The sequence below is a fragment of the Mobula birostris genome, chromosome 6 (genome assembly GCF_030028105.1).
Source record: "Mobula birostris isolate sMobBir1 chromosome 6, sMobBir1.hap1, whole genome shotgun sequence".
Classification (NCBI taxonomy): domain Eukaryota; kingdom Metazoa; phylum Chordata; class Chondrichthyes; order Myliobatiformes; family Myliobatidae; genus Mobula; species Mobula birostris.
Window position 1 is genome coordinate 136,003,655 of NC_092375.1, and position 14,852 is coordinate 136,018,506.

The 14,852-nt window shown below is 42.1% G+C and overlaps 1 protein-coding gene across 2 annotated transcripts in view; it reads left to right on the forward strand.

Moving 5' to 3' along the window:
- Positions 1–1,849: 1,849 nt before the first annotated feature.
- LOC140199899 (putative methyltransferase DDB_G0268948) overlaps positions 1,850–14,852 on the forward strand; it is a 39,207-nt gene continuing 26,204 nt past the window's right edge. For both annotated transcript variants that reach the window (XR_011886520.1, XM_072262403.1), the window contains exons 1-3: positions 1,850–2,106; positions 9,573–9,733; positions 11,559–11,772. Coding sequence is in view for 1 of the 2 variants with exons in the window: in XM_072262403.1 (XP_072118504.1) it covers positions 1,996–2,106; positions 9,573–9,733; positions 11,559–11,772 (486 nt within the window). In the remaining variant the exon portion in view is untranslated. The remainder of the gene's footprint in view (positions 2,107–9,572; positions 9,734–11,558; positions 11,773–14,852) is intronic.

The following is a 14,852-nucleotide window of genomic DNA, read 5'->3' on the forward strand; positions in this document are numbered from 1 at the left end:
TACCCAGTTAGATCTCATCATTTAAGCAGTTTCCTTCTTTAAATACAAAAATAAAAGGCAGCATTGACTACTGCAAGTTCTGCCGAGGCTCGCCAATGAATGCCATGGTATGAAGCTGTCTAGGCCATTCAATGTCAGCACAGGCACTGATGTCCATTGATGGCAGGTGCACTAACAGAGAAGTTCCCAGCACAGTTTTGTGGTTTTTAACTATAAACAATCCCAAATGCCACCCACTTGTAATGTTTCCTTACAACCATGAAATGGAAATCTACAGGGGCACAACTGAGAGCCTCCTGACTGGCTGCATCACTGCCTGGTACGGGAACTGTACCTCCCTCAATTGCAGGACTCTGCAGAGAGTGGTGTGGACAGCCCAGCGCATCTGTAGTTGTGAACTTCCCACGATTTAGGACATTTACAAGGACAAGTGTGAAAAAAGGGCTTGAAGGATCATTGGGGACCCAAGTCACCCCAACCACAATCTATTCCAGCTGCTACCATCTGGGAAACGGTACCGCAGCATAAAAGCCAGGACCAACAGGCTCTGGGACAGCTTCTTCCAGTAGGCCATCAGACTGATGAACTCGCGCTGATTTGAGTGTACTCAATATTACATTGACTGTTCTATTTATTATAAATTATTATAAATTACTATGATTGCACATGGCACATTTAGATGGAGTCGTAACATAAGGAATTTTACTCCTCATGTATGTGAAGGATGTAAGAAATAAAGTCAGTTCAATTCAATAGGTGGGCCAGTCTAATCTACCAATAGGTGGTAATTGCTTGTATCACTTTTTTCTGGTTGGCAGGTGGCCACCAGCAGAATGCCTCAGCAAAAGCCAAGTATCTCACCTTCTGACCAGCTGCTTGCCAGTAAAAAATATAGTTTCTTATCTGGCATTGTCTGCTAGGAGCTGAATCTACTAACTTTCACCTCAGTGAGTGGTTTAAAGTCCCAGCCATCAAGTCAGAAAAGAACTTCAGGAGGACCAAGACAGCTAAGTGACAGAAGGTCTCATACTGAGCAGTCTGGGCAGGACGGGGTGCCTGCTGGAGGTTTTTGGGGTCTCTTTACTTAATTTTGGGATCCCTGGTTAGAACTTATCCGAGCTGGTTTCAGCGGATGCTGTTCAGGTCAGGTAGTTTGGGTTGTGGTGGGGGGGGGGGCGCGGGGGGAAGATCCTTAAGATATAAATTATGCAAGGTAGTGATGTGGGTATTCTGACCTTAATCAGATTGACAGGTATACCAGCCTTAGGGAGGTTTAAGGCACCTCCTGCACCTACCTCAACTGTTCATCAACACCCACAACAACAAAATCACTTCTACTCAGTTATTTTAATTAGCTTCATGCGCAAGGAAGTAATGTGACAAACTATGTGATTGGGTGTTAATGTTTGCAGTAGGTGTTGCAGGTGTCTGCATTAATGTTTGTAATGTAATTGTTGAATATGGTGCACAGGAGCATTCATTTCACCTAATTCACTCTGAAGCAGTCTGACATAGTCCAACGTTCTTGAAGAACACTTTATAATTCCAAGACTTTCAGTGTAACTCCTCCTCACATGAGTTGCTTGCCATGCCTGGTCAACAAGTATGGCTTCAGTGAGGTGAAAGACACTTCCAATAAACTCAGCAAACAGGCAATAATTTTCTTGAGTTTAGTCTTTTCCACTCAGGGTTACCCCACGTTGCCCTCTTCAGCTGCATACTGATATGTTTACTGACGGCAGGGAAATGAGAGAACCAATGGGCTGGAGAGGCCGGGAGCTGCCCCAGAAACTTACTGGTTTTTCATTGCTGATCTGACAAGTGAGAACAGTGACTAAGAATACTAAACAGGAAACGCTGTAAGCACTCGGGCAATCTGTGCAGAAAGAGAAACAGAGTTAATGCTTCAAGTGGAAGATCTTTCATCAGACGGAGAACTACTTGTATCTAACAAGCCTGTTGGTGAAGAGTTTGGTAGTTTTATTTCACACAAGCATGGCCACACGTTTTTTCGAGGGGAAGGAACATGCTGCTCTGTACCAGAAATACAGACCCTTTGCATCTACTGAAATTAACAGCCTCATCCTCAAATACCTGGAGAAAAAGGTGAGAGAACTAAGAAAACATAGCAGATAGATGCCAGGAAATAAGATTAGCTTCTGACCACTGCAGTAAAAGGAAAGAGCTTCGAATTCTGATCTTCTACACACTAACAGAAGCCACAATTAAATCAGGATTATTTTTAACTGGATTTCTAAAAATGTGAATAGCTGTGCATAAACATATGTGTGCATGAAGTCAAGAGATAAAGGAGTTTTAAAAGCGTCCTTCTATTCACCCTGTTCATTCAGTTGCACTTTAAGCTGCTGGTTCATGCCTCGTTACCCATGAGAGATTAAACTTTGTACCAAGCCATGAGGGAAAGATCATTAACTTTGTCATGAAAATAAAGTGAGATATTCTTAGTTCCTGTAAAGGAACAGTACACATTGAATGATTCTATTAGAAAGAATATCTAGTTCCATAATTCATAATTCTGGAATATATTTGATTATTTGTTAATTTATTTGTGGAAATGTTACTTTATGTGTTGTGTCTGAGTTATATGTACTGTACTGTGCACCTTGGTCCAGAGGAACGTTGTTTCATTTGGCAATGTACCTATATACACATGAATAACCACAAACTTGAACTGTCAACCACATTTGACAATAATCACCTATAATTTAAGATATGGCAAAAGGATTGGATGATTTGGATGAATGACAGAATTCAACTTTTAAAGTACAAAGTTCAAAGAAAATTTATTATCAAAGTACATATATACAACCCTTGTGGGCATTCTCAGTATATCCAACAACCATAATAGATTTGATGAAAGACTGTACCCAACAGGGTGGACAACCAGTGTGCAAAACTGTGCAAATACAAAAGAAAAAAAGAAATAACAATAATAATAAATACATAAGCAATCAATATTGAGGGCATGAGATGAAGGGTCCTTGAACGTGAGTCTATAGATTGTGGGAACAGTTCAGTGACGGGCAAGTGAAGTTCAGTGAAGTTAACCCCTCTGATTCAAGAGCCTGATGGTTGAAGGGTAATAACTGTTACTGAACCTGGTAGCGTGAGTACTGAGGCTCCTGTACTCTCTTCCTGGCGGCAACAGCGAGAAGAGAGTATGACCCGGGAGGTAGGAGTCCCTGATGATGGATACTGCTCACCTGTGACATCTGAGGAGAGCTTTACCCATGATGGACTGAGCCATATCCACTGTTTTTTGTAGGATTTTCCATTCAAGGGCATTGGTGTTTCCATACCAGGCTGTGATGCAGCCAGTCAGTATACTCTCCACCACACATCTATAGAAGTTTGTCAAATTTTTAGGTGACATGCTGAATCTTTGCAAACTCCTAAGGAAGTAGAGCCATTGCCGTGCTTTCTTTGTAATTGCACTTGTGTGCTGGACCCAGGACAGATCCTCTGAAATGATAACACTGAGGAATTTCAAGTTGCTGACCCCCTCCACCTCTGATCCCCGAAGAGGACTGGCTCATGTGCCTCCGGTTTCCTCCTCCTGGAGTCAATAATCAGCTCCTTGGTCTTGCTGACATTGAGTGAGAAGCTGTTGTTGTGGCACCTCTCAGCCATACTTTCAATCTCCCTCATAAATGCTGATTCGTCACTACCTTGGATTCAGGTTATGACACTGGTGTTGCTAGCAAACTTCAATATGGCATTGGAGCTGTGGCTACCCACACAACATTAACGGTAAAGTGAGTCGAGCCTTGTAGATGAGATGTTGTTGCAAATCTAAACTGACTGGGGTCTGCAACTGAGGAAATCAAGGATCCAACTGCACAAGGGGGTCTTGAAGCTTATTGATTAGTTTTGAGGGATGATAGTATTGAACACTGTTCTGTCATCAATAAAGAGCATCCTGATGTATGCACCTTTGCTGCCCAGATGTTCCAAGATTGAGTGAAGAGCCAATGAAATGGCATCTGCTGCGGACCTGTTGTGTCATTAGGCAAATTGGAATGGATCCAAATCTCTCCCCTGGCAGGAATTGATATGTTTCATCACCAACCTCTCGAAGCACTTCATCACAGTGGATGTAAGTGCTATTGGATGATAGTCACTGAGGCAGGTTACCATGTCCTTCTTTGGCACCGGTACAATTGAAGCCTCCTTGAAGCAGATAGGTACTTCAGACTGCTGAAGTGAGAGATTAAAGATCTCAATAAACACTCCAGCCAGTTGATCATCACAGGTCTTTAGTACTTAGCCAGATACCCATCGGGGCCAGATCTTTTCCATGGGTTCACCCTCCTCATGTCGGGCTCAGAGACTGAAATCACAATGTGGGAGTTTGTGATGGTTTCTCTATGTTTTGACAGTCAAGCTGAGCATAGAAGGCATTGAACTCATCTGGGAGCAAAGCCCTGCTGTCACCTTGACTTCACTTCGTAAGAGGTGATAGCATTCAATCCCTACCACAGCTGTCGAGCAACCTTCATTGATTCATGCTTAGTCCAGATTCACCAATTTGCTCATGAGATGGTTTTCCAGAGATCATACCTGGATCTCTTGCAACTTTTTTGGTCACCAATGCCTCTGATACGGCCTCAGCAGATTGTGGATCTCATGGCTCATCCAGGGCCTCTGGCTGGGTAAATTTCTGAATGATTTTGTAGGGCTACACTCATTTTTATAAAGTCTGTGACAACCATAGTGTATTCCTTCAGATCCATAGTACGGATCAACTGGCTGGAGTGTTCAATGAGATCGTTAACCTCTTGCTTTGGAAGTTTGAGGTACCCACCTGCTTCAAGCAGGCTTCAATCGTACTGGTGGCTGAGAAGAACGTGGTAACCTGCCTCAGTGACTATCATCCAGTAGCATTTACATCCATTGTGATGAAGTGTTTTGAGAGGTTGGTGATGAAGCAAGGTACAGTTCTGATTGAAAAGCTCCGGTACCTGGGCCTCTGTACCTCCCTCTGCATCTGGATCCTCAGCCTCCTAACTGGAAGACCACAATCTGTGCAGGTGGGATATAACATCTCCACCTCACTGACAATCAACAGCGGCATGCCTCAGGGATGTGTGCTTAGCTCACTGCTCTACACTCTCTACACCCATGACTGTGTGGCTAGACACAACTCAAACGCCACCTATAAATCTGCCGCTGATACAACATATTGTTGGCAAAATTTCAGATGGTGATGAGAGGGCATACAGGAGCGAAATATACCAACTAGTTGAGTGGTGTCATAGCAACAACCTTGCACTCAACATCAGTAAAACCAAAGAACTGATTGTGGAGTTCAGGAAGGGTAAGATGAGGGAACACACTCTGGTCCTCAGAGAGCGATTGGAAGTGGAAAGAGTGAGCAATTTAACATTCCTGGATGTCAGCATCTCTGAAGTTTATACCTGGAGCAAACATATTGATGCAGTTACAAAGAAGACACACCAGCGGCTATATTCCTTTAGGAGTTGAAGAGATTTGGTATGTCACCAAAAATACTCGCAAATTTCTACGGTTGCACTGTGGAGAGCATTCTAACTGGCCGCATCACCAACTGGTATGGGAGGTGGGGCCACTGCACAGGATCAAAATAAGCTGCAGAGAGTTGTAAACTCAGTCAGCTCCATCGTGGGAACGAGCCTTCATAGTATCTAGGATGCCTCAAAAGCATGGTGTCTATCATTAAGGACCAGCATCACCCAGGTCACGCCTTGTTCTCACCGCTACCATCAGGTAGGAGGTACAGGAGCCTGAAGGCACAGCTTCTTCCCCTCTGCCACCAGATTTCTGAATGGACCATGAACTCATGAACTACTTTATTTCTACTTTTGCACTAGTTATTTAACTCAACTATTTCATATATTTATATACTTACTGTAATTCTTTCTCTTATCATATGTTGCATTGTACTGCTATCACAAAGACAACAAAGTTTACAACATATGCTGGTGATATTAAACCTGATTCTGAAACAACTCCTGCCTGAGAAGCAACTTGGATCTGCTGCAATTTACCTGCCAGAGCAACAGGTCCACAGCAGGTCCATCTCACTGGCTCTTCACTCAACCCTGGAACATCTATACAGCAAAGATGCAAACATCAGGAGGCTCTTCATTGACTACAGCTTGGCATTCAATACCATCATCTCCTCAAAACTAGTCAATAAGCTTCACTACCTCCTTGTGCAATTGGATCCACGATTTCCTCACTTGCAGACCCCATCAGTTTGGATTGGCAACAACATCTCCTCCACAGACTCCATCAGCACAGGTGCACCACAATGCTGTGTACTTAGCCCCCTGCCCTGCTTACTGTACGTTTATGTCTGTGTGGCTAAGCACAGCTCCAATGCCATATTGAAGTTTGCTGACAACACCACTGTCATAGGCTAAATCAAAGGTGGTGATGAATCAACACGTAGGAGGGAGATTGAAAATCTGGCTGAGTGGTGCCATAACAACAACCTCTTACTCAATGTCAGCAAGACCAAGGAGCTGATTATTGACTTCAGCAGGAGGAAACCAGAAGTCTATCAGCCAGTTATCTTTGGAAGATCAGAAGTAAAGAGGGTTAGCAACTTTAAACTCTTTGATGTTATCATTTCGGAGGACCTGTTCTGGGCCTAGCACGTAAGTTCAATTATGAAGAGAGCACAGCAGCGCCTTTACTTCTTTAGGAGTTTGCAAAGATTCAGCAGGACATCTAAAACTTTGACAAACTTCTATATACATGTAGTGGAGAGTATATTGACTGACTGCATCACAGGCTGCTATGGAAACACTAATACGCTTGAAATGAAAATCCTACAAAAAGTAGAGGATACAGCCCAGCCCATCACTGAGCACATCAATAGAAAATGTTATTGCAGGAAAGCAGTATCTATGATCAGGGACTTTTATCAACAAGAACCAGATCACTTCTTGTGGCTGCCATCAGGAAGAAGGTGCTGGAGCCTCAGGACTCACACCACCAGGTTTGAGAATAGTTATTACCTTTAAACAATTGGCTCTCAAACCAAAGGAATAACTTTACTCAACTTTATTAGCCCCATCATTGAGATGTTCCCACAACCTATGATCTCACTTTCAAGGACTCTTCACATCATGTTCTCGATATTTATTGCTTATTTATTTAGTATTATTATTTCTTTCTTTTTGTATCCACACAGTTTGTGTCTTTTGCAGACTGGTTGAATGCCCAAGTTGGTGTGGTCTTCCACTGATTCTATTATGGTTATTAGTCTATTATGGGTTTATAGAGTTTGCCTGCAAGAAAATGAATCTCAGGGTTGTACGTGGAAACACATATGTACTTTGATAATAAATTTACTTTGAACACAGCCCAGTCCACCAATCTGAAGCAAACCCATAGCTGCTCCTCCGCTCTTGTGACCACATCTTTTAATATCCTCATCTCTGGAGCCTTGCTCTTTAGCCTCTACCTGTATGCAGAGGGAGGAACAGCATCTGCCATAAAACTTCACCATTTCACCAGTTGAGAGTTTCTGCTTTAACTTCTGTGCCTCCCATTTTGATGAGCAACTCCCTACCAAAATGGGAAAGAGTGACAATCCGGCCTTCAGCATGTTAGCAATAAATTCCCTGCAGTGGAATTTAGCATCTTACGGTGCCATCTTGTGGAAGTCTCTTGTGGGACACAGAGGAGAACTATTAGCTACATGATGCAGCTGTTGATAACTATAAACGGCCTTTTCTTTGTCCTCCATGTGATTTACTGAGCTGGATACCCATTCAACATTCTTAAAATGCTACTGGATCCTAATATCAAAGAGATCTGATTTGCAAACAAAAAAATCTTTTAAGGTATCTGAAAGTTCTGACATTTAATCTGTTCACCACTGGCAAAATCCAAAGTAAATTTATTACAAGAGTACATAGTACATGTCACCATATACAGTTCTGAGATTCATTTTCTACTGGGTATATTCAGTAAATTCAAAAACCATATTAAAATCAATGAAATTCTGTACTCAGCAGGGCGGACAATGGGTGTGAAAGAGACAACAAACTACGCAAATTCAAAAGAAATAATAATAATAATAATAATAAATAAATAAACAATGTATCGAGAACATGAGATGAAGAGTCCTTGAAAATCAGTCCAGAGGTTGTGGGGACAGTTCAGTGATGGAGCAAGTGAAGTTGAGTGAAGTTATCTCCATAGGTTCAAAAGCCTGACGGTGGAGAGGTAATAACCATTCCTGAACCTGGTGGTGTGGCTTCCCAGGCAGCTGTAATCTCAGTTTTCAACAGACTTTTTAACAATAATTTACCTTACAAATATCTATACCAATCAAATTCTCTTTCACCTCGTCGTGGTGGATAGGCTTATGAGTTCCTGAGATCCCAAGAACAAAGCCATATGGTAGTGTCACCCATGGCACTAAGATCAAGCAAGGTGTTCTAGACAAAGAACCCTCTAATCAAGATCTCAGCGGTGGAGTGGACAGGAGATGACGATATATCACAACAGCAGTGAAAGTGGAGGAAGGATGCAGCCGTGAAGGGTGTCAGTCACCTTGCACTCCGTGCCACTGGACCCTGACACTGACCTGTCAAGGACCACATAGTGGCTACCCTTGCATCAGACTCCCCACGTTAAGCAAAGTCACGCACAGGCATTCTCCATTTTGATCAACCTGGAGGAAATCTGTTCAAGAGGGAGTTGTGCTGCATGAGAATGACCACTGTTATGCCACAGAGAACAAGCAGCCTGTGACCAAAAGACCCAACCACTGACCACCCCCACCACTTGCTCGTGCCCACACTGCACCAGAATACATGGATCCTGGACTGGCCTCTACAACCACCTGAGGACCCACCAACAGACAACCCCTTAGCAGAGTATCATACTCGACTCGAGTGATCGCAAAACTATTGTGATAGCCGTAATGGTTTTCCCCATAGCAAAGGTTGTCAGGAAACTTGATTTTCCTTTCCAGTTCTGCCCGAAACATTAATCCTCCTTCTCTCTGCACAGATGCTGTCTAACCCATCGAACATCTTCAGCATTTTCTGTTATTATTTCAGAACTCCCACTGTGAGCAGTTTTTAAACAGTTTTCATTTGTCCTACAAGATCACAGTGACTTGATAGAATTTTTGGAGAGAAACTGTTTCTAATTGTGGTTGGTTCAAAGATGGGGGACATAAATGTAAAGTGTTGCTTTTCTGTACCTCTGAACCTTTAGAATGTCCTTATTTTCCAGTTCTAGCCTCTTAAACAACACTGACTGCCATTGTTTCACCTCTGTCAGAATTGTCTTCAGCTTTCCAAGCCATAACTTCTCAAAACTTCTCACCCTCTTCGCTTCTCACTTTCCAAACATCTCCTTATATGGGTAAGTCTTCTTCCTATAAAATACTTTGAGAAGTGATATGTTAAAGATGCTATCCAATTTGTTGCTGAAGGTGCAGTTAGTTGTATCTTGTGCAACTATAATAAATGGACGTGTTGTTATTGAAGACATACTTGCAGCAGAGTGGAAAGTGTTTGGCTGAATCATGTTTCCCTTTACAGAAGGGGAAGCCGTTCAGCCTTGCGGTGGATGTGGGATGCGGTTCTGGCCAGAGTTCCAGGGGACTGGCTCCCTTCTTTGACACTGTGGTTGGAGTTGATGTGAGCGAGGCTCAGATTGAAGAGGCCAAGAAGACGTGTGGACTCAATAATGTTTCCTATAGGTAATCGCTGAATATGCATGTGCTGAAAATTAGTGATTTAAAATGAAAAATTTTGAAGACTTTAAGGTGAAAACTGGGATATAGAAGTGAACACTATAAAATGAGTGCAACCTCTGGGTGTTCGGAGCTGATTGCTGCAGCTAAAGAGTTAATATTCTTGGCCTCATAGACCATGTTGTCAGTACCTCCAGTTGAACTCTGTCTTTTTGTGGGTTTTCCCCCAAACCGTCAGTCTGTGGTTTTATATTGCCATGTGCTCAGTTGTTTTCATGCCCCATGTGCTCCTGTCCCCGCTCCTGCTCTACTCCGGCCCCTGTATTACTGAGTACTCCGTCTCTCACCTGTTTCTCATTATTACCACTTCTGTCTCATTGTGCTCCACCTATCATCTACCTCTCTGTTTGTTGCTCAGTGTATTTTAGTCCTGCGTTTTCACCTGTCTGTTGCTGGATTGTGTCAGTGAGTTTTCCAGCATTTGTATCTGTACTCTGTCTGTCTGAATATTGACTCTGCCTGTTTCCTGATTCTGATTTTTGGATTTCTCTGGCTGTTTTGTTCTCTACCTGAACTTTGACGCTGACTTTGTTTGCACCTTGAGATTTGTTACTCAATTAATATCACTGTGTGCACAGTATTGGGTCTGTGATTGGATCCCTGCTCCAGTGCTCTGACACATGTAATGTAAGGGATTAATGGTGGGGTGGGTACAAGAAGAGAGATTATTCATCTCCTCTCTCAACTCCTGGCTACTGGTAACTCACCCTCTTGACTCCAGGATTTATCACTCTCTGCTCTTGCATATTTCCTTGCATATCTCCTATCAAGCCTTCAATTACTGCTCTGATTTTAGCCTGCTTGTAAGTGGAGATGAGTTAACAAGCAATTGTTCTTTAGGTTTTAAGAGTCGCTGTAACTTTGTGATTGTTAGGGTTTATATTATTCAGAGATCATTTATTCCAGCTTTGTTGCACTAACTGGCTTTAACACGCAGGGAAACAGTTGTCGGAGGAAAGTGATGGGCAATGCTGCTTCATATAATCAGCTGTACTCTCGTCCATTTTGAATTATGAATAGAGCAGAGGTATTAGTGAAGTGCTGCTAACAGCTTGTGGTGGCAGCTCGAAGGCACTTTACGGGCAAGTTGCCCACTTTCAGATCACCTTAACTGAAGTGCTGCTTATATTTCTCACAAAGCCTACCAAAGCTGTTCTCTGCAATGCTGCTGGATAAACCCTTGTGTGGAGATGCCTTTTGCCCGTCCTCCCCCCTCCTACAGTCCACCAAAGCACCAGCTTGCGCCAAAGGATGTGGGTTAACGTATGGACAGCGCTCAGCCCCTGCAGTACTGAAAGAGTGCGAAGTGAACAGACGCAACTCTGTCCCAACTCAGAACTACTGATGGTTGAGGATCCCTTCATATTGCGCAGTTGTGGATTCTGTTGTGTGAGGAATCCATGCATAATAATCACACTGGTTTATCTAGATCTTCCTGGCCTGTTTGGTGGGGTTGGTGCCAATCAACGGTATATGATATGACACCTACTACCTGCTCTGCATACTTGTGGTGTGAGTACACATGCTATCAGAGTGAACAATTTGTCCAATAGCATAAATTGCACTAAATTAGTGCACTTTCATCCATCTTGTACGTGAATTGTGAACTTTGTAGAGCCAAAACTTTGGAGCTACCCAACCTAGTTTTGTAGCCAATCGATTTTTGCCAATAAACATTTCTTTATATTTGAAATAGAATCAGATCCCTTCCATAGAAACCAGCGGATTATTGACGATGTTGTATCTCTGTACGTGTAATTGTTCTCTACAGACAGGGTGCGGCAGAGAAGATGGATTTCAAGGACGCGTCTGTTGACTTGGTCACAGCGGTGACAGCAGCACATTGGTTTGATGTGGAGAAGTTTTTGAAGGAGGTTGACAGGATTCTAAAGCCAAAAGGCTGCTTGGCTCTCCATAGCTACCGATTTCCATTTGCCATGCATTATAACGGCTGCTCCGAGCATCTGACTCAGATTGTGGAAGAGGTAAGACGTCAAATAGCATTGCAACTGAAACAGGCACGTTTCTGTGTCTCTTGAGATTCTCAGAAAGCTTTTGTGAATGTTATAGCGCTCAGGCATGAGTTTGAATCTTAAATTTCCAAACCGACTGTATGTTTACTCTCTGCCTTGCGTAAAATCGATCTTAGTTTCAACAAGTAAGATTGTGTCGATATTGTGATCAGACTAATAAGGCTGAATGTAAGAAGCAGGAGAGGCTGTAAAATAGTTGACCCTTCAAAACTACTCTACTACACAATAAGATCATGATCCAACATTGGCTTCAATTTTACTGCTCTGTCCTTAAACTCCTTGAATGATATATAGTTCAGATGTCTATCAGTCTCCACCATGGACATATTTCAAGTCTCTGTCAACACAGCTCACTGAGTTGGAGAACTCTTATGATGCCCAAGAACACAATTTCCTCCTCATCTGCATCTGAAATGGGTTACTCTTTATTCTGAAAACATGACTCCCAGTTCTATTTTGCCCCACTTGGGAATAAATCCTCTCAGCACACTCGTCCTGTCAACCTCCTTCAAAATCTTGTGTGTCCGCTTCAGCTTTCATTCTTCTAAACTGCAACCATTAAATCTCCTCTCTTAATACATTAACTTCTTCACCGCAGTAAATCTTTTCTGCACCGACTCTATTGCAAACTCCTACGTAGGGAGCCCAGAATTGTCTGCAGTACTCCAGGTACGGTCCCACCAGTGCCTTGGAAAGTTGGATCCAAACATCTCTACTTTATGTGCAATATCTCTCAAAGCACACTCTGATTATTTGTTGTATCTGCATTTTAAAGTTCAAAGTAAATTTACGATCAAAATACACAGTATATAATCTCCATGTACTAATTTTAAATTTCTTTTTAATTTTGAGATACAGCACAGTAACAGGCACTTCCTGCCCAATGACACCCATAGGACCAAGTCACCTGTGCGCTTTGGAATGAGGGAGGAAACCTGGGCACCTAGAGGAACTCCCGTGGTCACGGGGAGAAAATACAAGAGTGGCAGGAATCAAACCTGAATCACTAGCACAGTAAAGCGATGTGTTATCTGCTAAGCTGCTGTGCAGCCCTTTCTTTTCTAGCCGGCATTTACAGTAGGCCAGAGATACAAAAGAATCAATGAAAACCTGCACACAAAGACCAAACAAAAAAGTGCAAAAGAGGAAAATTTGTGTAAAAACAAATAACAGTACATAAATAATGCTGGCAACATGAGTGGTAGAATCCTTGAGAGTGAATTGAGATGAGTGATGTGAAGCTGGTTCAGGAGCCGAATGGTTGTAGGGTAATAACTGCTCCTGAATCTGGTGGTGTGGGACCTAAGGCTCCTGTACCTCTTTACCAATGGTAACAGTGAGAAGAAGCAAGATCCGGATGGTTGGAGTCCTTCATGATAGAAGCCACTTTCTTGTTGTGGCACTCCCTGCAGATGTGCTCAATGTGCTTGCTGTAGGCTTTTCCATTCGTGGACATACCAGGCTATGATGAACCCTGTCAGGATGCTCTCCACTGCGTATCTGTGGAAGTTTGTCAAAGTTTTAGATGACAAGGTGAATCTGCACAAACTTCAAAGAAAGTAGAGGCGCTATTGTGCTTTCTTTGTAACAGCAAGCACTAGGACCTTCACCCAGATCTCTACCACAATATATTGTGAACTAATTACTTTTTTAAAAAAGAGAAACTTTTTTTATTTCTTTGGAGAAGGATGGTCCTGCACTTGCCCAGCTTGTGCTCCACTTACCATCTTATCCGCTTGCTAAACATATTCATGTCCCTTAGCTAACTCTTTGTAACCTCAACTTGTTAAACTAACTTTGACACTAGAGATTCTACAGATGCTGGAAAGCCAGAGCAACACACACAAAATGCTGGAGGAACTCAGTTAACGTATCAGGCTGAGTCCCTTCGTCAGGACCCATCTTTGAACATCAGAAAACCTGCCTTACAGAAAATTCACCTGCCTGATACAAATCATTAAGATTGATTGTAAATATTTTAGGTACTTGCACTGATCTCTATGACTTCCTATTAATTACTGATCCAAAAATCACACATTAATTCTAACTGTGCTTTTATCAGTTATCTGTGCCAGTATTTTACCCCAACCCCATGCTCTCTTACCTTATGCAATTACCTTTTATGGACCTCATTATTGAGCACCTTTTGGAAACTCAATACACTACATGTATTGTTTTCTCTTATCCATCTTGTTTATGTTGCTTCTATGTAGAAAGAACTCCAGCAAATATGGCCAACATCATTTCCCTTTCATGAAATCACATTCATTTTGCTTAATTGTTTTATAATTAAGTGTCCTGCTCTGATCTCTTTAATCAAGGTTTTTAGCAATTTTCCTGTATTTTCATCTTCAAGTATGTTTCACACAGATCTTAAACTAATGTTAATGGTTTGGATTTTCTTTTGTCCTCTTCATGCTGGACTGTTGAGATTAGTGCTGAAAATCATTTCTGATGGTATCAGTAGACAAAAGGACAAATGCTAATTCTCATTTTGTCCACAGATTGTTCCCAGTTTATAAACACCTGCCCTTTGGACACCTCTACATGCAAACAAGCTCCCACAATATTAGTAAATTCAACTCACTGGCATACTGTATGCTCATCACTATGAATGACAGAACTCGTTTCCTCCCTCCCTCCCTCCCTCCACTTATTCATTGTTCTTATTGGACATGCTGTGCATTACAATACTGTGAAGGTATGGTTACTGTAATCAGTGACTTTTCAGAATCCGAACCAGGTTTTAATATCTTTGACATAGGTGGTGAAACTTAACTTTACAGCAGCAATACAGTACAATCAATGACAAATATAAAGGGAAATAAACTGAATTCTTGGTTTGTATTTTTGTGTAGTTTTGTATTGGATTTTTGTATATTTTCAGACTCTAGGATAAAATGGACTAATGGGTACTTGTACAAATGGAATCCATTCATAACTTGAGTAAGTTCTGTCTTTTAGAAATTCACTGAACATATGGCCTTTCTGTCATTCTAATGAATAGACTTTGTTTTGTTTAAATTAAGCCC